This window comes from Tribolium castaneum, chromosome 9 (assembly GCF_031307605.1).
Source record: "Tribolium castaneum strain GA2 chromosome 9, icTriCast1.1, whole genome shotgun sequence".
Taxonomy (NCBI): Eukaryota; Metazoa; Arthropoda; class Insecta; order Coleoptera; family Tenebrionidae; genus Tribolium; species Tribolium castaneum.
In genome coordinates, this window is record NC_087402.1 from 4375557 (window position 1) to 4399675 (window position 24119).

Below are 24119 nucleotides of genomic sequence, written 5' to 3' on the forward strand. Positions count from 1 at the left end.
ATTAAGATAATGAATGTGGCAACATGCATCCAACGTTGAACTGTGACCCAAGACGATACGAGCGATTATTTTAAGTCAGTTATAGTCAGTGGCTTTCGAAAATGAAGTTGCTTCGACTTTTCTCTTGTTGCCTATTTTTTTTCACGGGCGCGACCGCCTTACCAGTCGGACTCTTATACAGTCATAATGTGCAAGAAGCCCGCAAATTGCCACAGGAAAATGACGTCTCCAGCCCGGAAATCAAGCTCAAAGTGCCCGTGGTTTTCTACGGAACGAAATTCAACTCGATTTTTGTAAGTAGACGCAACAGGAGTGGAAAAACTCGGGAAAAAATGATCGAACCGGGTTAAAGACCTTCTAATTTTATCAATGGATTATAAATAGGATCGGCGATAAGCCGATTCAAAACAAATAGCTATTTGTATAAAGCGTGGGAAAAAACACAAATGCATTTGCAAAGTAGATTTATTCAAAATTTAAATACAATTTTGTCATAAGGTGAACTCAAACGGCTTCGTCTCCTTCCAAACCGAAATCCCCAACTTCTTCAACATCGAGTTCCCCCTCGACTACCCCCTCATCGCCCCCTTTTACACGAACGTGGACACCAGGAGCGCTGGGACGATTTCCTACTACGAAACCTCCGACTCGGCCCTCATTCACCGCGCCACAGAAAACGTCCGTGAATACTTCTCCGACCAGGAAAATTTCCAGGCCAAAAGTCTATTTATCGTGACTTGGTTCCGTGTCGGTTATTTCAACAGAGGCAGCGACAAAACCAACACTTATCAACTGGTGATCATCACCGACGGCGCCAGCTCATTCGTTGAACTCCTCTACCCCAAAGAGGGCATCCAGTGGATCCAAGGCACCGGGGACGAGTCCGGGCTCCCGGACGCCCGCGCCCAAGCCGGATTCATCTCCGCCGAGGGCAAAATGTACACGCTTCCGGGCTCCGGCACGGAGCAAGTCCGGAATTTGGAAGTGTGAGTTGGAGCCAGCAAGCCGACCTGATTTGCTCATTGCGGGTTGTAGGTGGTCCAATATTGACCTCCCGGGGCAGTTCATGTACAGGGTTGATGGGAATGACGTGATCGGGCCCGATTTGATCACCGATGATTTGAAAAGCGACGAGAATCCGCAAACGTGTGCCGAAGCTACGACTTATTGTCACGTCCAAGCCAACTGTGTGGACTACGAGGAGGGGTTCTGCTGCCAGTGCAAGAAACAGTACTACGGGAATGGGCGGTTTTGTGTAAAGAAAGGTGTTATTGCAGTAACTAAAAAAATGTGGCTCAGGCTTCAAAAACTTAATTGCGTTTTTTCCAGACGTTCCGCTGAGAGTTAATGGGAAAATCAACGGGAAAATTAACGGCGAACGACTGGAAAATTTGGACTTGCAGTCGTACATTGTCATGGTCGATGGCCGGGCCTACACGGCTATTAGCAAAATCCCCGAATCTATAGGTTTTGACATCCAATCCTTGCAAATTCTGGGTGGGGTAATTGGTTATATTTTCGCCAAACCCATCAGAAACGCCCAAAATGGGTACCAATTCACGGGAGGTGTTTTCAACCACACTGCCATTCTCAAATTCTTAAACACCAGTCAAACCGTTACGATAAAACAAAAATATTTAGGTTTGGACGTTTTCGATCAATTGCGACTCGAAACCAACATTCAGGGGGAAATCCCGACTTTACCGTTCGACTCAAAAATCGAAATCGATGAGTATCAGGAACAGTACACTTTGACGAGTCCCGGAGTGGTTCAAATGTCATCGACTCGCTTTTTCAAATACTTGGACGAAAACAAAGAAGAGACCACCGTTTCGTACGACATTGAACAAGTCTACACTTTTGATTACTGCAAGCACGAGAATACCTCACTCGGCGAGAGCTGGAAGCTCAAAGTCGGCAAAAACTTCATCAGTTACGAGAGCAAAGAACAGATCATCCGTTTCGGCTTAACTAACAAGATCATGCCTTTGGGGGAGATCGACCCTTGCCAGGAGGGCCGCTCCCAGTGCGCCCCTTTCAGTGCCTGCGTCGTGGACGGCGACAGCTTCCGGTGCGTTTGCAACCCAGGTTTCCAGCAAATGTTTGCCGAAAACGAGACAGTCTGCGCCGACATTGACGAATGCCAGACCGGGCTCCACAGTTGCGACCAGAACGCAGCCTGTGTGAACCAGGTCGGGTCGTACTCCTGCTCTTGCAATCCGGGCTTCACCGGAAACGGGCAAGTGTGCGAGAACGAATTCTCGTGCCATAACGTCATTTGCCCCCCGAATGCCGAGTGCGTGGAGGGCGACAACGTGGCAATGTGCCGCTGCATGCCCGGATTCACCGGAGACGGGCAAGTTTGTAGCCCGCTGGTCGACCGGAGTTGCCACACGGCCAACAACTGCGACCCCTTCGCCGTCTGCACCATCGACCCCAAGACGAACAGCTACTACTGTGTGTGTTTGCCGGGGTACGAAGGGGACGGCTACAGTTGTAGCAAGGTGGAAGTGCAAAACGTGACGGAAGCGGCGGTCGAGAAGGAGATCCAGAGGTGCGTCCTGGGAGTGTGTTGGTGCCCCGAAGGGTACACTTTTGAGAAAGGGACCACGTATTGCATCCCCAAAGAGGAGACGACTGTTCTACCGCCGACTACGCCACTTGCGGATAATGGTAACGAATTAATTGTTACGTACGGTGTTACCAAATAATTATTTCTTGTAGTCACGTGTGATATTTTGAATAATTGTAACGCCAACGCTCAGTGTATTTACAATTCGGAAAATGAAACTTTCTCGTGTATCTGTAACGAAGGTTACGACGGGGATGGTTACACCTGCGATGCTGTAACCGTGTCGTGTGCGCAGGAATATAACTGTGGGCCCAATGCAAATTGTTACTACGACGAAACTGTCGGGAAGTCGAAATGTGTGTGCAACCCGGGGTATTTCGGGGACGGTTTCAACTGCACAATCACAGGTAATACAAAGCAGTAAACCTCTTGAATGTTTCACACTTCTCTAGCCATTTGCACCTCCAATGCCGACTGCACCCAAACCGAGGAGTGCCTTCTGTCCAGCTCACAGCGCTACGAATGCGTCTGTAAAGAGGGCTACGTCCGGGATTCCCAAAACCAGTGCATTAAACCCAGCACTTGTGGCGGCGGACTTTGCGTCGAAAACGCCGAGTGTCTCTACGACGACACCTACCAGCTCCATTATTGCTCCTGCAAGAGTGGTTACATGGGGGACGGCATAACCGAATGTAAACCGCGCCCCATCGGTTGTAACATTGAAAATAAATGCGGCCTCCACGCCACCTGCGAGTACGACCCCTCCACCTCCTTGTACGAGTGTCAGTGTGAACGTGGTTACTACGGCGATGGTTACGTGTGTTACACCGAAATCAACTGTCACATCGAGCCAACTTTGTGCGACCCACAAGCCACGTGTGTTACAGACTCGAACCGGAGGTACGTCTGTCAGTGTAACACTGGCTACGTGGGGAACGGAACCATCTGTCGGAAGAATCCCACCCACGAAGGCAACTTCCTGTTACTCAACCAGGGAATGTCAACACTAAAAATCCCATTCGAACCCACGAAGCAAAATTCAGGAAAACCCATCCAGGTCAAGTACTTCCAAACTGCTGTGGGCCTGGACATTGACTGTTACGAAGGACGGGTCTATTGGGGTGACATCAGCGGGAGGGCGATCAGGAGCTCCTCCTACAACGGGAGTAACAAGAGCGACTTTATCGTGGAAGGGATTGGGTCACCGGAAGGACTAGCAGTTGATTGGGTTTCAAGAAACATTTATTGGACCGATTCGACCAAAGATACAGTCGAAGTCGCGAGTATTGAGACGAGGCGGAGGCGAGTCCTTTTCGATTTCAATTTAGTCAACCCGAGAGGAATCGCCGTGCATCCGCAACGAGGGTATTTACAAGTTTAAAAAAATATAAATAATACTGATTTTGCGTTTTAGCAAAATCTTTTGGACCGATTGGGACCGCAAGAACCCCAAGATCGAGTGGGCGAACGGCGACGGCTCCGGCCGCGGCATTTTCCTGCAAGGGGAAGCCGTTTCCCTTCCCAACTCTCTCACCATTGACTACGACACCGAACAATTGTGTTACGCGGACGCCGGAACGAAAAAAATCGAATGTGTCGATATCGACAGCAAAATCAGGCGCACAATTGCCACCAACTGCACATATCCATTCGGGATAACAGTCACCGATAAACACATCTATTGGTCGGACTGGATCACGTGAGTGCCACGTGGTGTAATACAATAATTTATCTGTGATTTCAGGAAGAAAATTGAACGGGCGGAGAAAAACACGCTGACACGTTTGCCGCCCCTGCAGGTTCCTCTCGGCGGCAGTGGGAACAAGTTGTTTGGGTTGGTGGCAGTGCCTCAGAGTTGTCCCCAGTTGACAAACGTGTGCCAATATTACAAGGACCAATGCCCTGTCGATCACATTTGTCTCCCGAACGGCGCAGGAAGTCGGACTTGTGTCTGCACTTTCAAAGCCGACAGTTCTGAAACACCTTCTTGCAAATTATAATTACGATTAATTAAGTTTGTAGTTTAGGTTTTCTACAATAAAACACTTTTCTAATTTAACTGTTTGTTTCACTCACTCCATGCACGTGTTAATAAAAACGCGTTGCACAATTCCAAACATTTTATTTATCAGTCCATGTTAGGAGATTAATAAAAAACAGCTACAATTCAATTACAACTAAGCTTAGAGTTATGGTAAAATTTGTACAATCTACGTTTAAATTAGTGCAAGAGAATTATCACAAAGTTCGGCACTCCACTAACCAAGACTGGACGCATTCGAGGAACTGCTAGGTCTCCGGACTGGGGGCGGTGGAGGCGGCGTCCTAAAGCTCATCGAAGTGGTGGACATGTAAAACTCGTCGCCTTCGGCCTCGTCGCCGCTGGACGGCGTCGGGGACGGCGACGGCGGCGACAAGACGCGGTCCTCCTGCTCCTGGAGGATTTGGCGGAAATCCTGGATCGACTCGTTCAGGGACCACAGCTGGGACAGCAGCGAGAGGTCCAGCTGACGGAGGCTGTACTGTAATTAGAGCCAACGACCGCTTGAATTTGAATTTGATATTTCCAATAGAAACCACACTTTTACACGGAATCCAAACAAAACAACAAGTGTTTTGAATGTCGACCAAACCAAATCAGCGAAAGTTTGACTTTTAACCCGAGTTAATGGACCGTGCGGAGAAATCTCTGGATTTAGCATTTTCTCGAATTGTTTACACAGATACGGGATGAATCAAGTGTGACTCAGTCTTGGCACCATGAGAAAAATAATCACTTGCGATTGCGGCGCATTTTAATGTGTAATTTCTCCGCGATTTACATTGATCGGGCGTAATGTCCTACTCCGATTTAGTTTTATTTTTAGAAATCGCTCTCGATTCTAACAAAAGTTTTGAAAGTGATTCAAAATTGCTGCGGTTTTTCAAACGTTTGTTGTCGGTGTGAAAGAATATCATCGGACGAGGCGCTCATCACCGAAGCGTGTCCTCTTCGGTTATGCAACGGCGGATTCGAGCCTTGGCTCTTTTTTTAACTTTATTTAACTCGCATTTACAACCACCTGCCTACGTTATTATAATTCATCATGCATGGTAGACCGATCCGTTTATTTCCATTTCCCATCGTTGACGACAATGGCCTCATTATCAATTCTCCCATTAAACATAAACTACACGCATGTGGACTAGTTTACGGCCGGGAGGGCTCCAAACTAAACATAGACAAACCTACAACCCCTAACAGATTGAAACACTCAAAACTCCCATTGTTGGTTTATTTTTAGGCTCAGACCGCGTCCAATCAGATAAAAATTCAAACTATTTTCCGATAGGTAAATGAATAACAAAAATGGTACTTCGGTGTATTATTAAACGAGATAGTGACTACTGCGTTTTTATTTATTTTCCTTCTATATCTATTATGACGTTGCAAGTATTTACCATCATAGTAATTAAACAACATTATCTTATCTTAAAATAATATTAAATGGAAATGTTTTCTGAATTTCAGATGGGGAGGTAAATCTGGCAGACGTGACACATTTACAGCTCATGTTTGTAATTTATCAAAAACCCTATTTATAGACTCATTTATCAAACTTTATTGATTTATAAATTGAGCAACCAGTCCGATTATTCCTTACCTCACCGTTCGGAAAAAAATATCATTAGTTGCAATTGCAATTTTCCTATTCCAAGGCCGAACTTGTGCAAAGCTGTCACTTTTGTCATTTTCGCCGCTTTCGCATTATCTCTCGCCTTTTCCTGATCTTTCGCTCTCGGCGAGTTCATTAAACGCAAAATCTTCTGACAAAGAGATTCGTAACGTTCGCTGCGAGTAATTGGATGCCCCGGAAACCTCGCTGTCCTCCCACCCGAGCCCGGGTATATACAGTTAAGTTGTTCGTTTTGAACTCTTGCGACGTCCTAGTTTCGAGACTTGCCCCACGTGGACCACCGTGCTTTTGAGGCAGGTCAAAAAATATTTCGATCGGAAAAATCCGAGGTGACCCTTAAGGCCGGCTTCTCACGTTTATCGGGCGGAAGTTCGCGAAGAAAAACACACGCAAAACCGGACCAAAGAAATAAAAGCACTTGACTTGGAGAGGTGTGCGATGCATAAAGATGACCTTTCACTCCACATCTAATTGTAAGGCGTGGAGGTGGACACTCCTTGGGGCCGCAGGATCGTTGTTATGCAAGAAAGTGATTGTTAACTGATAACTTTGTCAAATAAACTTTTCGATAAACAGATCAACAAACAAAAAGGCGAAAAAGTTACAGGAATGTGGTAATCGATAATACAATTTCAACATAAACCTGCTTCTAGTATTCTGCGAGCGAAGCCAAGGTCGCCACCTTTCCAACCATATACCTAAGCTAAATTCTGAGAGGGAATCACTTAATGAAAACTACATGTGGTTTTATGTAAGGTTACAAAGAACCAGTCTCGTGTGACATGTAACCAGCGACGTAACCCACAGCCGGGGGCCAGGAATGTTTACCGTGTTTTTTATGCGATAACAAGAGGAAAACGATAAGTAGCGAATTCGATTGGTTAATGACTCAGACCCGGAAAAATTAATTGAGCCCAATTCATAAATACTTCACTTTTATTTGTGCCGCGACCGCAGGTTTGGACGCCTCATGCGACCTTGACACAACACATTTTTAGGCATTTAAGTCCAAAACTACCACTACATTGAAGAGAGGATTATTTGGACTAGCTTTATCAAAGGAAACACGCAGGGAAATTGATAGTAATCGAAGTACAAACAAACCAAAACCTCTTCCCTCTTTCATAAATAATTCACTGCAAGAGAAACAGTTTTTTAGTCACTTCTGACTAAATTCTACGAATGATGCAGTATAATCATGACTTTATTAATTTAATTGAAAAATACGTGACCACCATGATTACCACAAAAATGAATATTTTAATACGTATACTCTTTTTATCCCCTGTCACGCTTGCTTAATTACATTTCCTTTTTTCTAAATCAATTAATGCAACTTTAATAAGTCCATTAATAAAAAAATCCACCTGTGGAATGCACCCAAGTCTCAAATGCACTCTTAATATTATTTATTCATTTATTCATACCATAATTTCCATATTCAAATCAATTTCATATCCCGTCCAAACGCGAATTCAATTGCCATCACTCGAAAATAATCCAAATCGATAAATCTTAGATAAGAACAAAATATCAAAACCAAAACAGAAAAAACGGACACGCACGATCCATTATTTCACATCTTTCCGCGATGCCATAAAAATTCATTTCCGCTCCGAACTCATTAATCTTATTATTATCATCGGGATTATCCTCGTGTTCACTGGTTTGCGACGTCATGTCGAATCGAAAAATAGTAAAATACGCACTCGAACGCCGAAGCCGTGAGAGATATTCGCAACAAAGAACGCAACCTTCAAAGGGGAACGAATGACCTTGACACCCCCACAACCGCCCAGAAAAGGGCTCCTTTTTTCCAATTTTTGAAATTAATGTGATAATTACTAACCATTTCTCGTCGCAAAATCGCCAACTGCGTGTCCAGATTGGTTTTCCGGTCGCCGTTGATTTTGGGATGTGGCGGATAAACCAAATGTCCTTGCCGCATCGACGTCGTCCTTACGGGAGTCGGAGGCTTCGACTCTAATAAATTAAAACCACTGAGACTTTTGGGTAGCGGAGGTAGGCCGTGAAGCGAAGACATTGTTTTAATCCTGCAACAAAATCACGGATCTTTCATAATTTTAATTACGGAGATATTAGGCAATTTCGTGACGTTTCGCGCCGCAACAATTAAAATTCATGTACCTTTCGTAATCGAGCTTTAATTTTTCAATTTTATCGTCGATAATGATTTGACAAGTGGATAAATGCACTTCTTGTCCATCATTCACTTCGACCCAATCCGAATGCTGAATTTTATTATCACTATCACTAGCTATTACATCCGAAGGTTTCCTTTGTCTTTTCGAGATTTTCTCGTCTTCGATTCGCATACTTTCCAACTCGGAAACCAACAATTCGTGATTCATTCGGTCGTCAAATTGGACTTTTTTCTTCTCATTTGTGGAACTATTGCTACTCGAGTCTTCGACGACCACGACCGTCGGTACTTCCACGCTGACTTTATCCTCATTTTGATCCAAAACACTGGCAAACATTTCATCGATCAAGGTATTGACATGATTGCGATCGTTCAACACTTGATCCTCCTCCTTTTTCTTCTCGATTTTGGGCGATTGAAAAATCACAGTTCGACTACCCTCCGACACCCCAACACTCACAAGAGGCGGTGGCGGCGCCGTCCTCACCGGCGCCCCTTTCCGCGTCTTGGCCAGAGCCTCCGCCACCAGCGTTTTACTGGGCCTTGGGGGCACCGGCGGAGGCGGTTTGCCCATCTTCGTGCAGGGTGTTGATCGCATCATAATCATTTTAGTCATCGAATGAATCACTCACAACACTCATCGCGGTTCTGAACATACTAAAGCGCGATAAGCAGCTGGAAAGAGCGGAGGCCTTGCGACAGGTAGAAGGGGAATTTAATGCAATAGTTAAGTGCCTCAAAACACAAACAAATAGCAAACCGGTGAAAATTACTTTCCCGGCTTTTTGCAGGGCGAGGGATTAATTTCCGTTAATATGCATGATATGCGGAAGGAGAGATAACGGTGACGGGAAAATGTCAACGAGATTTTTGCAATTTTTATTATCATTATGACTTTCAAACGCGACATTGAATTAATGCTTTCGAATCGATTGCAATGAAATTGGGGCCGATAAACAATGATGGGTTTGAGGATAAATCACTGAACAATATTATATAACGCTAAGTTTAATTGGTTTGGCGTGACCGACTCGGCATATAACGTTTTTCTTCCACTATCACGATGGGAAGAAATAACAGGACCAGAAAGATAAATTTCTAATGGTAGTGTTCTTTGAACTCGACTATTATGTCACACGACTCAAGGTTGCCGCTAATTACATTTAATGGTGACAAAATTTAATTATCTTAATAGAAAATGCAGTCATTGTAATTGCCAGCTAGGCAACCCTTTATACACTCAAGAGCCCATTTTTTTAAAATAGTCCGGCCGCCACTCCAGCGATATTTTCGTCAAATCAGACACAGATTACTCTTTAGAAACAATTTCAATCTTTGTGATTTTAACAATTTATAATGAGAAACGTAATATTGTGATTTTTCGAAATAATTTTTCGAAATAAAAAAAATCGAATAATTAATACTCGAGAAAATCAAAACTAACACAATTTCGGATCTAGTTTAGTGAATGTACAGTTTACTTTGTACCATTGACGAAATTTGGCGTAAACGTAACGCTTTGGTCGCAAAAGCAACAACACAAATTTTCAAATGAATTTAGAATTCATTCCCAAAAGAGTTTCGTTTAAAATCGTACTTAATCGCTTGAAAAAGCAAAAATTACATCGTCAGCTGTTTTTTGCTTTACTTTTGCCAAAAAATAGGTACAAAAAACAGTAAAAGAAGAAGAAAGTAATGTTATTTTTTATATATTTTAGCCAAATCTCAAAAATAAATCGACTCTAGCTGGAGAATGTGCTAAAACCTTAATTAAAATAAGCAAAAATTATAGTTTTGAAAGGTAACTTAGTGATTTTTTGGCGACAATTTACACAAAACGTATTAAGAGTTTAGTTCAAATAAGTGCTCAAGAAGGCAATAAAGATCCCTTCGATTAAAACATCTCCTTCTCTGTTAAGGTACGTAAAAGTAAGTCACAAGTAACTGTCTTTGACTCGTGGAGTAAAATTTTTTAGGTTCTTCGAGCCGGATATCAGACATTTTATAAATCAAAAAATTCAAAATTATACTTTTTTCTTAGAGAATTCTGTAGGTTTTCAAATGCTGTAGTTGAGGGCGACTCATATTTTTTAATTGTACAAGATCGCCAACATTAAAAAAGAGAACCCCCCACACATGCAAGGGCTAAAAAGTGTGCACGCACCTGGCTACTTGTTGTTGAACTTCCAGGGCTGTCTGCACATGGGGCACTGCTGGTTGACGGGTTGGGACTGCAGCCACTTAACAATGCAATGCATGTGAAAACAATGCGAGCACTGTCCCCACACTAGGGGGCAATCGTCTCCCGGTAATTTACAATCAGGACAACAACCATCAAAGGGCATGCGACAAATTCCGCAATTGTCGTCATTTGCCACCCATCTCCAAGTCGCAACCCCAGTCCAGTCTTGAATAATCGATTAGTTTTATAAAGTCAGGTTATATCCTTGAACTTACTTTTGATTGTCAATTTCATTATTTTTGAGCCATTTGGACGACACTCGGCGTTTTTCTTGCAAATTCTTCCAAATCTTTACGCAATAGATGCGAAAAAAACACAAATTAGGCACAAACAACTTGTTAGAGACGCTTCGAGTTATGCAACCAGTCGTGCACCTTGTAACAAGAGCGTGGGGAATTTGAAATTGTGAAAACACAATGAATTAATTTTATTGTTACACCGAAACAATAACTTTAGTGTAGCCTCATGTGGCTGAGTATGGCCTGTTCCGACCCGAACAGCTTTCCACAGACCGGGCAAGCGCAATTTTTCGGTTCAATTATGTTGTGTTTGGACTTTCTGTGCGCTCTCAGAGACACATTTTGCCGGAAGCCCTCCCCGCAAACCTCGCACTTGTACGGCGTCTCGTTAGTATGCTGCCTCTCATGCGTCCTCAAGGCAAACCTACTCGAAAACGCTTTTTTGCAAAACTGGCAAATGTACGGACGCAGTTTCAAGTGCGCCGTTTTCACGTGTTTATTCAAATAGTACATTGTGAAAAAAGCCTTGCCGCAGGTCTCACACACGTGGGACTTCTCCCCCGCGTGTTTTTTCAAGTGGAGCTGGTAGGTGTACCGTTTGTGAAACACTTTACCGCACTTGTCACAGTTGAAAATCTGCGAACTATGCGTGTACGTGAGATGCCCTCTCAGACTCTCCAAATTGGACAAAGTCGCCCCGCAAAGCTCGCAAATTTGGGGCCCCGACGAATGGTTCAAGGTGTGCTTGCGGAAATTGCTAATGGTGATTTGCGCCCCGCAAATGGGGCACTTTTTGCGCCGATGGGTGTGACTGTTAAATTTGCGTTTACAGGTGAATTGTTTCTCACATTCTTTGCATGTAAAGGGCCCCAGTGAGGCTTCTCTTTTCGGTCGTTTTCTACATGTTTTGTGCGCTTGGCTCAAATGAACGTTGTATAGACTCTTGTACCGGAAACTTGCGCCACAGTGGAGACACTTGTGACTGGTCTGGGGGTGATTCACGTGGATGTGGCTTTTGTATTCTGCAATATTTTTGAATGATTGGTCACAAGTATCGCAAATTTGCGCACTGTCGAAGTGTTGCTGAATATGTTTTGCAAGAAGTTTTTCGTCCACTTTGTTACCACAAACTATACAAGAGGAAGGACATGAGTCTGTTTCAGCCCCAACATTAATTGAATTCATTTCTAGTAACAACTCCTCTTCGACTTCTAATTTCACTTCAACGTTATTTAAAATTGCAAATTCTTTCAACTTTTCGTCAGATCTTAAAAATTTTTGTTGGATATTGAATGCTAGTTTCATATTTAGCAAACATTTCAAGCAACTTATCGGTGATACATCAGTAGAATCAACCTATGAGTTAATTAAGTCAATTAATAAATTAGAATTGCTCTAATACCTTAATGGAAGTTAAAGCTTCTAACATTTCGGAAAGGTTGTCTTCTAACAGCGAATAGCAGACTGAGGGGGAGGCTAAACATAACCTACATACCCGTCTACTCATTTCTGACTGTAATTACAAAGTAAGCCGTCCAATTAATGCAGTAATGATTTATGAGTACTTTCAATAATTAATTTTATTAATTATTCGTAATCTTAAATTGTTTATTAACATCGATTAGTAACAAAACCATCAAAAACTTTGAACAGTGGTACCAACGCGACTTGATGAACAATCCTTTTTGAAACATTTTCACGTGGAATTTAAAATTTTTTAGTCTCATTTCTCCTTTTGGGTAATAGTTAGACCAAATTATCAATTTCAGTGAACAGTCCATAAACTGGTTGCCAAAAAAGTGGTTTATAGAGCCGGAGTTATAGTTTTTTAAGGTCGACGAAGTTGGTGTTTCTGCGTGACATATCATGTCAAAGATGGTGGCGTTTGGCGGGTCCATCGTATGACACTTTTATTACTAATTTTTGGCTTTTCTTTATCATAATTTCTACCGTTAGTGATATTAAATTCAACAAAAGTGAACAAGTTTTTAATTAGTATCTAACATAAGTTGCTCGGGTGTGAATATGGAACTGCAAAGAGGTGTATGTAATCTGTGTTTAGAAAATAGCAGAGTTTTAATTTCTCAAGACGCCGAAGATATCTGTGAATTGCTTCCAGTTATCCTGAAGGAGGATTTTTTAACCGATTCAGCAGTAAGTCGAGTCTTTCGAAAAACTAAATTTACTCTCAGTCTAGTTTCAGAAGATTAAAGGTTCACTGAAGATTTGTTCTTTATGTTGCTTCAAAATACAAGTTGCGAACGAAACGAAAGACTTGTTAGGCAAAACTGAAGATGAGACCAAGAACGGGAACGTTTGCCACTTCTGCAAAACTGACAAATTTATTGTAAAAATAGGAAACAACTGGAAGCAGTTTAATGACCGGACTGAGGGCGTTTTAAACCAGGACGATTTTCCGGTGTGTGCATGCCCTCGATGTATATTCTACTTTGATACAATTTTTAACTTTAAATCAAAGTTGTCGTTTAAGTTTGTAAGTGTAAATATTTAGGTGGTCCGTTCGAAAGTGACTTGTTTTTGCAGCCCTACTTGGCAGTTCAGAAGAGAAGGTCGGGGGATACGCCCCAGAAACAAAATGATACGCCCAAGAGGAAGTCCCTGTCGAAGTCGCCCCCCAGTTCAAAAAAACGCAAGATTTTCGATAATTGTTTCGACTATTTGCAGCCTTTATGCAATAACGACTACCACGTTGATAATAAACTCAAGAGTGACTTGAAACTGTACAGGAAAATCGCGTATGTTAATTTGGAAAATGCGAAGAACATCGTTTTGAAGCAAACGCCGAAAAAGCGTCCCAAAATCAAGATAAAACTGGTCAAGCACAAGAAAGAAAGCCACAAGTGCAAGTCAGAGGAGCTGCCAAAGAGTGACCGCGCGAAGGAGAAAACGAGGAGATATTCGAGTGTTGAACCGTCGAAAAAATCCCCCGAAGAGCTTGAAGAGACTCCGAAAGCCGCAAGCATCTCCACACTAGTGCCTAAACGTCGCGTTTCTGTTTATTTAAAGGAAAATGACAAGCAAACGGAAAGTTCTGATGAGCCGGTTCCAGAAGAGGCTAAAGATATTTTGAGTAAATACGTCTCTGAAACAAACAACAGTGATATTTGCGAGGCGATTGTCGATGTTATCGAGCAGAAGGTGGCGGAGGAACCACAAGTGGAACAGAATGGAGTTTCGGGTACAGAAGCTGAAGAAACTGAAAATGAGAAGGAGGAGGAGGAGACATCACCCCACGCGCCTGAAATACAAAACGGAGAAACTGCCGAAGCTGCAGACTTAACCATTTTAGAGGAAAAGCCAAACGAAGAGTTGACTGCTGAATCAACGGAACCGCGTGAACCAACTCTCGAGAAAAACGAGAGTGAAGCTAGCGAATTCGAGACGAAAAGTAACCCAGAAACCGAATCTCTTAACGGATCTGAACGCAAAAAGAAGCACGTTACTTTCAGTGACGACGTTTTTACCGAATAAAATTTTTACACAAAAATTCAATTGTTAAACGTTAGTTTTTACTTTAGTGACGTAGCTATTCTCCAACTTTTAAGATTGGTCGTTTGCACGAATTTGGACGAAAAGCTGGAGAATAGACGTTAGTTTATTTTGAATAAATGATTAACATTAATGGTAACAATAAAACACGATTTTATTATGAAACTTCCTCGTCCGAACTTAACTCGAAAACGCTCTGTTGTAATGACGTGTATGAGAAGGAAAACTTGCTCTGCTGCGTCCAGAAAAACTCCTTCTCATCAATCCATTTGATCAGTTTCATGATGTTTTCGTGGCCTTCGTCACCACCGTCGCACTTTTTAATCAAACGAATGAAAGCCGGGAATAATTCTTCGCCGGCTGATATAGCTGACCAAGTCCGGACTTTCTCCCTCCGTTCCAAGTCTTTAATGTCATTAAAAATGTAAAAAGCCAACATTAGGAGAGGGGTCGCTTCGTAGGGCTGCTGCTGGTTTAAATAGTACTCCCCCATGTAACGGTAGGCTTGAGCCGTGTAAAACGGCAAATCGTTCTCCTCAGCCATTTGTTTCAACTCTTTGAGGCATTCAAGCGACTCGAAGGCCTTACCGTGTCTGAAATCGCAATTATGTAAAAACTGTAGGAAATTTTGCGCTTTCCTCGACGCCAATCCTTTCCCCGGAATTTTTAGACACAGTTTTGAACGTTTTAACACGTTCTTCAACTTACTGTAAATATGCAAGTGCCATTGAAATTTTGGCGTCGCAAATCCCCAGCACGTCCTTGCGTCGCACAGCCCGGTTCAAAGCCTTCGTAATTGTGGCAATAGCGTCCGAAGTCATGTTTAGTAAGACTTCGCAGCGGCCCCTAATAATCAAAGCTGTGTATTCCCACTTGTGTTCGCAAGCTTCTGACGCTCGTTTCCGCGCGATATTGCAAATTTCCGCCGCTTTGGCTGGGTCACTTTTCATCAAAATTTGAGCTTCCTCCATTAAAGATTTATAAAGAATCCGGCACGACTCAATAAAGACTATATCTTGTTTCTTATTTAGTATCTTGGTACAGTTCCAAGACTTGCCTTGCGACATTTCCCTCGCCAACTCGAGATAATTTTTCCCAGCCTCTGCCTTTTTCCCATTTTCGACCAAATACTTCCCGATTATGAAATAAGCAATAGCTTCTTGCTTCTGAAAATCCCCGGGATATTCCATTGAGACGCACTGGAACAGGAGCTGCTCCCCCAACCACCACCAGTCATCGGGCCCGAAAGCGTAATGCGCCGCCAGATGAAGCATTTGCTCCCATTCCGTAGCAAAATCCTCGGCATTATGGGCCCTTTCGGCCTTTGTCAAATACTGGGTTAACAAATCCAAGTTTTGCCTGGAGTTGATAAGTTGCGGCCGCAGCCAAATGTGGGTGCCAGGCCCGGCTTTCTTGCGAGTTTTCTCTTGTAAATCTAAGAGCTGTTTAATAAATTCGGCCGTACTAGTGTAGCCACTTTCGGTGAGTTCTGCCAAAAGGGCTTCGTGGAAGGGCAAACGGAAACGCCGGATTTCTTGAAGGGTGAGGACGGGAAGCTCGTCACGGAGCTTTTGCTGAAGGGCGCGCTTTTTTTGCCGCTTCAGTTGCTCCTTCTTAATGGGGGACATGTTAAAGTCGATTTGCTGCTCCTCGGGGTCCGGGGGGATGCTCATGTTGTGGCTCATGGTGGGATTTTGCGAATTGAACCGTCAAAAATGATTACGTCGTTCAAAATTCATATTTAAAAAATACCGCGGTTTATTGGCATGCAACCAGTAATACACGCAACTAGTTTCTGATTCCGGATCTGGCTTCAGAACACTACCGAACGCTCCTAATTTAGCGTTGATTATTAGGTGTAACATTTAAGTGAACACTACTGTGTCTATTAGTTATATTTTCGGCCAAATCGGTTTGTTAGATAATTATTTTTGCAATTTCGGAGCCGTGACGTTCTACCCGAACACAGTTCGTGTAAATGTCAATATGCATTGTCACATCTGTCAATAGTAGTGTTTTGGGTGCGTTTCGGGTGTAGAACCGCTATTTCGTGCGTAATCTCCTCCTTTAAGTTAAATGCAGTTAAAATTGCGTTAAACCTGCGTAAAAACCCGTCGTTTCATTCAACGCATAGGTGAGTCGGCCCCCCATGGTCCCCAGCCCCTAACACTCTCCCCCTAGTCATGGCTTGGCGCTTCAAAGCTTCGAAATACAAAAACGCGGCCCCCATTGTCCCCAAACCAGAGAACTACGTGCGCGATATCTGCGTGGGGTCTTACCAGACCTATGGGAACAACATCTCAGCTTCGGCCAAATTCATGGCCTTTAATTGGGACCACGCCGGTTCGAGTCTCGCCGTCTTGCCCTTGGACGACTCGGGCCGCAAGAGCAAGCTCATGCCTCTCTTGCACGCGCATTCGGACACCGTCACCGACTTGGAGTTCTCGCCGTTTCACGACGGGTTACTGGCCACCGGGTCGCAGGACTGTCTCGTCAAAATCTGGCATATCCCCGAAACGGGGCTCCAGGAGTCGCTCAGTAACCCCGAGTGCACGTTCTCGCACAAGCAGCGTCGAGTGGAGACCGTGGGCTTCCACCCCACGGCCGATTTCCTCCTCCACTCGACCTCGTACACCACGTTGACCCTCTGGGACTTGATCTCGGGCCAGGAGGTGTTTTCCAACGCTGAACCCTCCGACGTTATCCAATCGGTGAGTTGGAAACGGGACGGAACTCTGGTTGCGACCTCTTCGAAAGACAAACAAGTGCGAATTTTGGACCCGAGGGTCGAGCAAGCGTGCGTTAAAACGGCCAATAGCCACCAAAGTATCAAAGATTCGAGGATTGTCTGGCTTGGTGATAGTAATAGGGTTTTGACGACGGGTTTCGACGCGCAAAGACTGCGACAAATCATCGTACGTGATTTGAGAAATTTCGGCGAAGCGGAAAAAAGCATAGAACTTGATTGTTCTACCGGAATTCTTATTCCGCTCTATGACGCCGATACCGGGATGTTGTTCCTGGCCGGAAAAGGTGATTTGTATGCTTGGCGAATTTTTTCGGTTTAATTAGTTTTAATGTAGGTGATACCACGATTGGGTACATGGAAGTTACGGACAAGGAGCCGTATTTGACCGAAGGAATACGGCATTCAGGGGAACAAACCAAGGGGGCTTGTCTTGTACCCAAGCGAGCCCTCAATGTTATGCAAGGCGAAGTCAATAGGATTTTGCAGTTGACAAGCACTTGTGTTATTCCGATTACGTATCAAGTACCCAGGAAAACATATAGGTAATTTGATAAGGCTTGATAACAGTAGGAAAACTGATAAGGCCAATGAACCGAATAATTGTTTTGTGGTTTAATAACACCGAGAATAAGACAGTCATGACACCCTTAATTCCGTTGAGCCAGCAATTTTGATTAAAATTCACGATTTAATTAAAAATGTTGCGGTCATTACTCCGCATTTTTTTGCATTTTGTTCCAAATGTTTATTTAATTGTTTTAACGGACGGGACACTGTACAAATTTTTATTTTCGACAAAAAAAATTTGTGTATGAAAGTAACTAAAAAATTGTTCAGAGGAGTTTTAATTTTCAGACTTTGAAGTTAAAATCAAAATTCGACAGTGGACATTGAAAATTGTTGGTCTTGTTTCAGGGCAAGTAATAAGAGCAACATAAAAATTATTCAGTTGTATTACGTTAGCTGTCAACATCTTTTGTTGCAAAATACATTACAACATACAAACCGAAATGTGTATTTTGAAAAAAAGTACATAATAAAATTATTTTGATAATTTCTGAGCCACTTCCTGAAATGGCTACGTAATAAATTATTGTCTAACTCTACCTATTTATCAATTTATCATATTATCTCGTACTAATCATTTAATTTGACATTTCTTCCTGATCACAGTGACCAATGACTTTGCATGAAGTTGTTTGCATTTTTTTATTTTCATAAAAAATAAATGAAAACGGGAAAATAATTTCCTTATAGGGACTTCCACGCTGACTTGTATCCCGATACGCCCGGATACAAGACTGAGTTGACGGCCGCTCAGTGGTTGAACGGCAAAAACATTCCACTCCCGAAAATTAGTTTGGATCCTTCAAAGCGCGAAAATGGCGAAGAACCAATCATAGTAAGTATCGTGTGTTTTTCCTCGCCTTGAATTGCAAAAAAGGTAGAAATTCTTGGATTTTAAACACTTGGTGCATTGCATAAATCAGGTACATAGAGGACCCCTTTCGAAACTCCGAGAAGAGTACGAAAACGAAAAAGTAATCGAACCAAAACCCGTCCCCAAAAAACCCTTCCAACCTAAAATCACGGCGACGATAACGAAAAACGATTTCCATCCGGTAAAGGAAATTCTAAAAGATTTCGAAAAGCCGGAAATTCAAGATAATAAAGTTGCGGAAAATAACAAGATTAATTTAGAAGAAACAGCAGTACCGAATGTCGTACCGCCAAAACCCTTACCGCGCACCTCTCGAACCGGTTCCATTTGCGAACCACTGGAAGACCAAAATAACCCCCCCAAACCAGTCGCTAGACCTCGGACGAACAGCGCGACACCTATCGTCACATCGGTTAACCCCAATGTGCCCATAGCAGGAGGATACAAGGTTAATGTTGTGTTGTAGTTCGGAGTTTTTCTTTGTTTTGTATTTTTTGTTGGGCACCAATTACGCTTCTTCTACCTTATCACCCAAACCTTCACAGTTCTGTTGCTCACTCAACGATCAATTTCCAGCCTCGTTTGGGTCCAAAGCCCTTCACTCCTCCAAAACTCAACGAGTCTGAAAGTAGCTTCGACAAAGTTTTTTCGGTGCCAGCCGTCCCAAGCCAACCGCAACAAAGTAACGGAGTGCACGAACCGAAAACACCCGACTCACAACCCCCAACTCCTTCACAACCCGACAAAGAAATCGAGGAGGAGGCACCCGAACCCCCCAAAACGCCAAGTACGGCCGAACGAAGGAAACTCTTCGAAAGCAACACTAAAGAGAACGAACCGGAAGATAACTTCGACGTTATCGACCAGAGCGGAAACTTTGAAAGGGCCTCGCCACAAAGGAGTAGCATCGCTGAGAGGAGGAAAATGTACGAAAATCGATCGCAATCGGTGCAGGAAACACCGACCATTATTGAGAAGGCCGGGGGGTCACCGGTGATGCTGCGGCGGAAGGATTCGTTCAAAAATAGGAAAAATACAGAGGATGTCCTCAAAGAGGATAACAATAGGAAGAGCGGACAGGTGTCCAAACAGATGTCGCTCGAGCAGAGCGCCAGGAAAAGCGAGAATTTTGCGACTCCGACGCCGAAGAGGACCTCCACAGTGTTTGGTAATTTTTCGAATTTTGTTAAATATTTTTATAAAAATACGGGGTGAGTCTAAATTCCATCATAATCTAACAATATGTGTATAAACCAAAACTGTAGTTTAAAATTGCAAACACTTAAAGTAAAAAAAAAAACCTGTATATTAAAATCCACTGGACGTGTGAAAAAAATTGGCGCTTTATAAAAGTGAATTAAAAAAGTAATACTCGGACGAATTGCAAAAAAAATCGAAGAAAACACTTCAGTTTTGGTTCCGGCTAAGTCTGAAGTGGCTATTTTTTCCGGTAACCCTTAGAAAAAATTATGTGTTCCACTCCCTTCACTATTGTTCCTTATTTCCAAGGTCGGGTGTCGAAGTTCCGCCACCTGAAAGGCACGCCTGCCCACAAATCGCTCCACATCGAGAACATCCGTAACCTCAGCCGCCAAATCTCGGGTGAATGTGACGGCTTCCACGGTAAGGCGCCCCAGAGCCCCTTTTACGTCCGCTGATTGTCCCATTTCAGCAAACCCTGACCGTGTGGCGGTGCCTCTGAGTGGCCCCGGCGGTAAAATCGCCATTTTCGAGTTGAGCAAAACGGGTAAATTACCCGATGGGGTGATTCCAGCCCTTGTCCATGGCAGTAACATCATGGACTTCGCTTGGGATCCCTTCGACAACCAACGCCTGGCTGTGGCGTGCGATGACGGCGTTATCAAGCTGTGGAAAATCCCCGAAACGGGGCTCAGTGAGCCGACGAACGAGGCGGAAGCCGAGTTTAACGCTCATCCTGATAAGATTTACTTTATCAAGTTTCATCCCACCGCTAGGGATGTCTTGGCCTCGGGATCGTACGACATGACGATCAAAATTTGGGATTTGGCGACTTTGAGCGAGAAGATTGTCTTGAGGGGGCACACGGATCAGATGTTTAGTTTTGCGTGGTCGCCATGTGGGGCGTTTTGTTCGACGGTGAGCAAAGACGGGAAGATCAGGATTTATAAGCCACGGGCCGGGGATTTACCCATTAGGGAGGGGAAAGGGCCGGTTGGGAGTCGCGGGGCGAGGATTGTTTGGGCCCTGGATGGCGGGTTTATCGTCGTTACGGGATTTGATAAAGTCTCCGAGAGACAAATCATGGTTTTCAAAGCCACTGATTTGTCAAATCCCTTAAATACGATTGGTCTGGACGTGTCCCCGGCTATCTTGATTCCGTTTTACGATGAGGACAGCTCGACTTTGTTCGTGACGGGGAAGGGCGATTTGACGATTTATGCGTTCGAAATTACGGAGGAATCGCCCTATATATGCCCCTTAAGCCACCACAGGTGCAATAATCTACACCAAGGTCTTTCATTTTTGCCAAAAAATGTGTGTGATGTCAGTAATGTCGAATTTGCGAAAGCGCTAAGACTCACTAATAATACGATAGAGCCGTTGTCTTTCACCGTTCCAAGGATTAAAGTAAGTTTATTACGACTACGGTATTAAAATAAATGTTTGTTAAAAATTTAGACGGAACTCTTCCAAGACGACTTGTTCCCCCCGACCAAGGTCACGTGGAAACCAAGTTTGTCAAGTACAGAGTGGTACAATAACAAAGATAAAACCCCACAAAGGATCAGTCTCAAGCCAGAAGGCATGGATTTGTGTAAGTGGCTGAAAAACAAGTGCCGGCATGTTTACAAATTTCTTTTTTGTGAAAAAACACCGCAGTATTTTATGTAAATCGGGCGGGAAACGAAATTTTATTTAATAAAATCCAACCGAAACATTTGTCTTGTTCTCGAAATTTATTGGTTGGTGAAATATTTTGCAGTATCCGAGTCTCAAGGCCAGACTAATCCTGAAAGGACCATAAACAAGTCTGCTTCCACTCCTTTCATTGGAGCCTCTCAGCCTTATAACAGGTTAGCGTGGAACGCCGATTTGAACGAAAAAACTAAAATGAAACAAGAGGAGGTAAATACTTGATTTTTCCTCGTCTCTTTCATTCCAGTGGTGTTACAGTTGCAGAAATCTGTGAGTAACAGGATGGAGGTCAACTTGAAGTTGGAACAGGACGAGATGGAAGGCGTTGATGAAAAAGAATGGACCGATTAATTTGACTTGACTCTCTAGCCGCCTTAATCATGACATACTTTTTAATTTAATTCCTAGTATCGCTAAGATATAATCATCGCTTAATTTCGATATTACGCAATTTACACAAGTGATTTTTTTATATTTTTATAGATTTTACGCTTTGATATTTTTCTACAGTTATTATGACATCTAGTCAGATTTTTCTATGTGATCTCTGATAGTTCTCCAAACATTCCCGACTCTGCATTTAATCTGCCATAGCGGTGCCAAAATTAAACGACCAAATTTCTTGCTCACTCCCGGTAACCAATCGCTCAAAACAATTTTTTAGTCATTTAAGTGCTATAATTTATTTCGTATTGTGTAATTTAGTGTTGTGACAGTGTAGGATGTAGTTCATGTAAGGTTTAAATGTCACTAAATTATTTATTACTCTTTTAATTTCCTGATAAAAAAGCAAATATACAACTTTTCCAGATAAATATTTTCTTATTTATGACCTAATCACAGAGGGGCGCCGACACGATCCCTTGGGATCAGTCGGAGCTCCGAACCGTGCTTTAAAAAAACGTTACCGGCTGTTTGTTGGGGATTAATCCCGACGCCATCGTCTGTGATAATCGCTGAGGTCGCCGGGGGCACTTTGAACTCCTCAGCGGCGAATTTTAGAACTGCTGTAAAGGGGGTTGCTTCAGGAACACTTAATCTATAACAAATAATACGAGACCTCAACATTTATTAATAATTTCATTCCATATCTTTGAGTCCGTACAATTTTCGGCCTCTTTTAGCCTACTTCTTACATAATTCTCATGGGAATGTTTACATAAAGTTATGAAAATCAATTGTAGTTCAGTGTACGTGATTTCGGGACATAAACTTATGCTAGGGTCGGGCAACCACTCGGAATTTTTTTCCTCCATCATGCTGCCAATGTAAATTAAAAAATTGCATAATGATTCTAAAAACTCAAAATAATTTGTACACACTTGGGCCAAACAATTGGCATCGATTGTTTTGGTCATTGTGAGCCAAAAAGTTTTACTCAAAATGCTCCTATCTAACATTTTCTCTAAAATACTTTGTAAAATCAAATCTGTAACGGAATTTTTCACTTCAAGTGCCAAAATTCCCAATAAAACTGGGAGACAATTTTCGACTTTAAAACTAGTCAACGACTCCTTTATTAGCGTTAAAACTGCCTCTTTATTGCCACTCTCGTAGTCTCTAAGCCACTCATTTAGAATTAATTCGTGTTTTAAATAATTTAGATTGAGTGCCGTTTTATTGGCGACACAAAATTGCGAAACCGCTTCAAAAGCCGCCGAAGTCATGATCAAATCTTTCAAAACTGCTTGTAACCTCTGCTTGGGAAACAAAGAAGTGTACATTCGAACCGCTATATCAATAACACCCTCATTTAGAGCCCGGCACTTGAAAAACTTGACCAAGAGATGGTCGCACATTTTTGCATAAAACTCGTGTTCGTACACCCTGACTCGATTTTTCCCGCCCCAAACTTTCAACATTTCGAAAAACTGTGCCCTACTGTTCGTCTCATCAAACTTTTGTACTGTTTTCTCAATAAAATGCGCCAATTTAAACGCCTGTTTAATATCTTCCGCCGTGACCGTTCTAACCCACTGCTGATTCTCGTAAATTTGGCTTATGTTGTGAAATGATGTCAGAATTTGTTTTATGTTTGCCGTTGATGTGTCATTCATGGCATATTTTGGTAGCTACTGTCATTTCTGACACGGTTTATCTGCCAACAGAAAAAAACAATTAGCTGTGAAGGACAGTAACTACCAAAATTGAGGCTATTTGCTAGGGACTTACACTTTGAAGGGGAGCTTGGGGTCCGACGTTAGCGTGATTTTGAAAGTGACTTTCGATCTGGAAGAGATGAAGAGTTAGGGGGCTAACATATGGCAATAACCTCAAAACTCACGAGGCCATTGCGACTTATAATATGAATTGGGGGGCTCTGGGGCTACTTCTACCGGCTGCGGCTTGCTTTTCTCACTAATTTACTTATTTGGGTGGAAAATTATTGTTTAAAGATGCACAAATGTTGGAATGTCAAAAGTCAAAAACTGTGACGTGTTAGTTGCCTAATGTGCGTAAGGACGAATTACGTGCAACCAAATAGGGTGGTTAATTATAAATTTGCATTATTTATGTGCTAAAGTTTCTCAAATTTACTAATAGTATTAATAAGTGTGGTGCTTTTTAATAAAAAAACATGCTTTACGAGTGTGCAAATGATCACAAGTAAGGGAGAGTGGGTGAAG

General features: G+C 42.9%; 7 protein-coding genes across 15 annotated transcripts; 3 read left to right on the top strand and 4 right to left on the bottom strand.

Annotated features, from left to right (window-relative positions):
* Positions 1 to 25: 25 nt before the first annotated feature.
* Ndg (Nidogen) lies at positions 26 to 4631 on the top strand. Its single transcript, XM_967232.4, has 8 exons — positions 26 to 293; positions 499 to 986; positions 1036 to 1265; positions 1330 to 2673; positions 2725 to 2979; positions 3025 to 3937; positions 3987 to 4271; positions 4317 to 4631. The coding sequence occupies exons 1-8, from the start codon at positions 102 to 104 to the stop codon at positions 4570 to 4572; spliced, it is 3963 nt and encodes a 1320-aa protein (XP_972325.1). The 5' UTR covers positions 26 to 101; the 3' UTR covers positions 4573 to 4631.
* On the bottom strand, positions 499 to 11030 carry LOC661204 (anaphase-promoting complex subunit 11). 6 transcript variants are annotated; one of them, XM_064358706.1, is made up of 3 exons: positions 10871 to 11030; positions 10578 to 10820; positions 499 to 4555 (listed from the first exon to the last, which is right to left on the bottom strand). In XM_064358706.1, exons 1-2 carry the CDS (start codon positions 10887 to 10889, stop codon positions 10582 to 10584), a joined length of 258 nt encoding a protein of 85 aa, XP_064214776.1. In that variant the 5' UTR covers positions 10890 to 11030; the 3' UTR covers positions 499 to 4555; positions 10578 to 10581. The 6 variants fall into 6 exon arrangements, with proteins under 6 accessions (XP_064214776.1, XP_064214775.1, XP_008192066.1 ...); XM_064358705.1 differs by lacking the exons at positions 499 to 4555; positions 10871 to 11030 and adding exons at positions 4675 to 5094; positions 8099 to 8303 and having other exon boundaries at positions 10578 to 10717; XM_008193844.3 differs by lacking the exons at positions 499 to 4555; positions 10578 to 10820; positions 10871 to 11030 and adding exons at positions 4675 to 5094; positions 8099 to 8303; positions 8398 to 9703.
* Positions 11031 to 11067: 37 nt separating this feature from the next.
* Positions 11068 to 12435, bottom strand: LOC103312659 (zinc finger protein 112). Of its 2 annotated transcripts, XM_008193851.3 has the most exons (3): positions 12297 to 12435; positions 11965 to 12250; positions 11068 to 11916 (listed from the first exon to the last, which is right to left on the bottom strand). In XM_008193851.3, exons 1-3 carry the CDS (start codon positions 12399 to 12401, stop codon positions 11108 to 11110), a joined length of 1200 nt encoding a protein of 399 aa, XP_008192073.1. In that variant the 5' UTR covers positions 12402 to 12435; the 3' UTR covers positions 11068 to 11107. The 2 variants fall into 2 exon arrangements, with proteins under 2 accessions (XP_008192073.1, XP_008192072.1); XM_008193850.3 differs by having other exon boundaries at positions 11068 to 12250.
* A 478-nt stretch (positions 12436 to 12913) lies between these two features.
* On the top strand, positions 12914 to 14551 carry LOC103312658 (uncharacterized). The gene is made up of 3 exons (XM_008193849.3): positions 12914 to 13048; positions 13092 to 13388; positions 13439 to 14551. The coding sequence occupies exons 1-3, from the start codon at positions 12920 to 12922 to the stop codon at positions 14384 to 14386; spliced, it is 1374 nt and encodes a 457-aa protein (XP_008192071.1). The 5' UTR covers positions 12914 to 12919; the 3' UTR covers positions 14387 to 14551.
* Positions 14422 to 16196, bottom strand: LOC661317 (tetratricopeptide repeat protein 29). Its single transcript, XM_967482.4, has 2 exons — positions 15113 to 16196; positions 14422 to 14997 (listed from the first exon to the last, which is right to left on the bottom strand). Exons 1-2 carry the CDS (start codon positions 16087 to 16089, stop codon positions 14562 to 14564), a joined length of 1413 nt encoding a protein of 470 aa, XP_972575.1. The 5' UTR covers positions 16090 to 16196; the 3' UTR covers positions 14422 to 14561.
* A 183-nt stretch (positions 16197 to 16379) lies between these two features.
* Positions 16380 to 22307, top strand: pod1 (pod1 coronin). Of its 2 annotated transcripts, XM_008193848.3 has the most exons (11): positions 16380 to 16538; positions 16586 to 17437; positions 17488 to 17695; positions 18411 to 18555; positions 18644 to 19042; positions 19171 to 19762; positions 20104 to 20217; positions 20267 to 21204; positions 21256 to 21391; positions 21560 to 21702; positions 21751 to 22307. In XM_008193848.3, exons 2-11 carry the CDS (start codon positions 16588 to 16590, stop codon positions 21841 to 21843), a joined length of 3618 nt encoding a protein of 1205 aa, XP_008192070.1. In that variant the 5' UTR covers positions 16380 to 16538; positions 16586 to 16587; the 3' UTR covers positions 21844 to 22307. The 2 variants fall into 2 exon arrangements, with proteins under 2 accessions (XP_008192070.1, XP_972622.1); XM_967529.4 differs by lacking the exon at positions 18644 to 19042 and having other exon boundaries at positions 16381 to 16538.
* Ufm1 (Ubiquitin-fold modifier 1) lies at positions 22248 to 24014 on the bottom strand. Of its 2 annotated transcripts, none has more exons than XM_008193847.3 (3): positions 23777 to 23959; positions 23665 to 23721; positions 22248 to 22531 (listed from the first exon to the last, which is right to left on the bottom strand). In XM_008193847.3, exons 1-3 carry the CDS (start codon positions 23782 to 23784, stop codon positions 22330 to 22332), a joined length of 267 nt encoding a protein of 88 aa, XP_008192069.1. In that variant the 5' UTR covers positions 23785 to 23959; the 3' UTR covers positions 22248 to 22329. The 2 variants fall into 2 exon arrangements, with proteins under 2 accessions (XP_008192069.1, XP_008192068.1); XM_008193846.3 differs by lacking the exon at positions 22248 to 22531 and adding an exon at positions 22545 to 23590 and having other exon boundaries at positions 23777 to 24014.
* Positions 24015 to 24119: the final 105 nt, after the last annotated feature.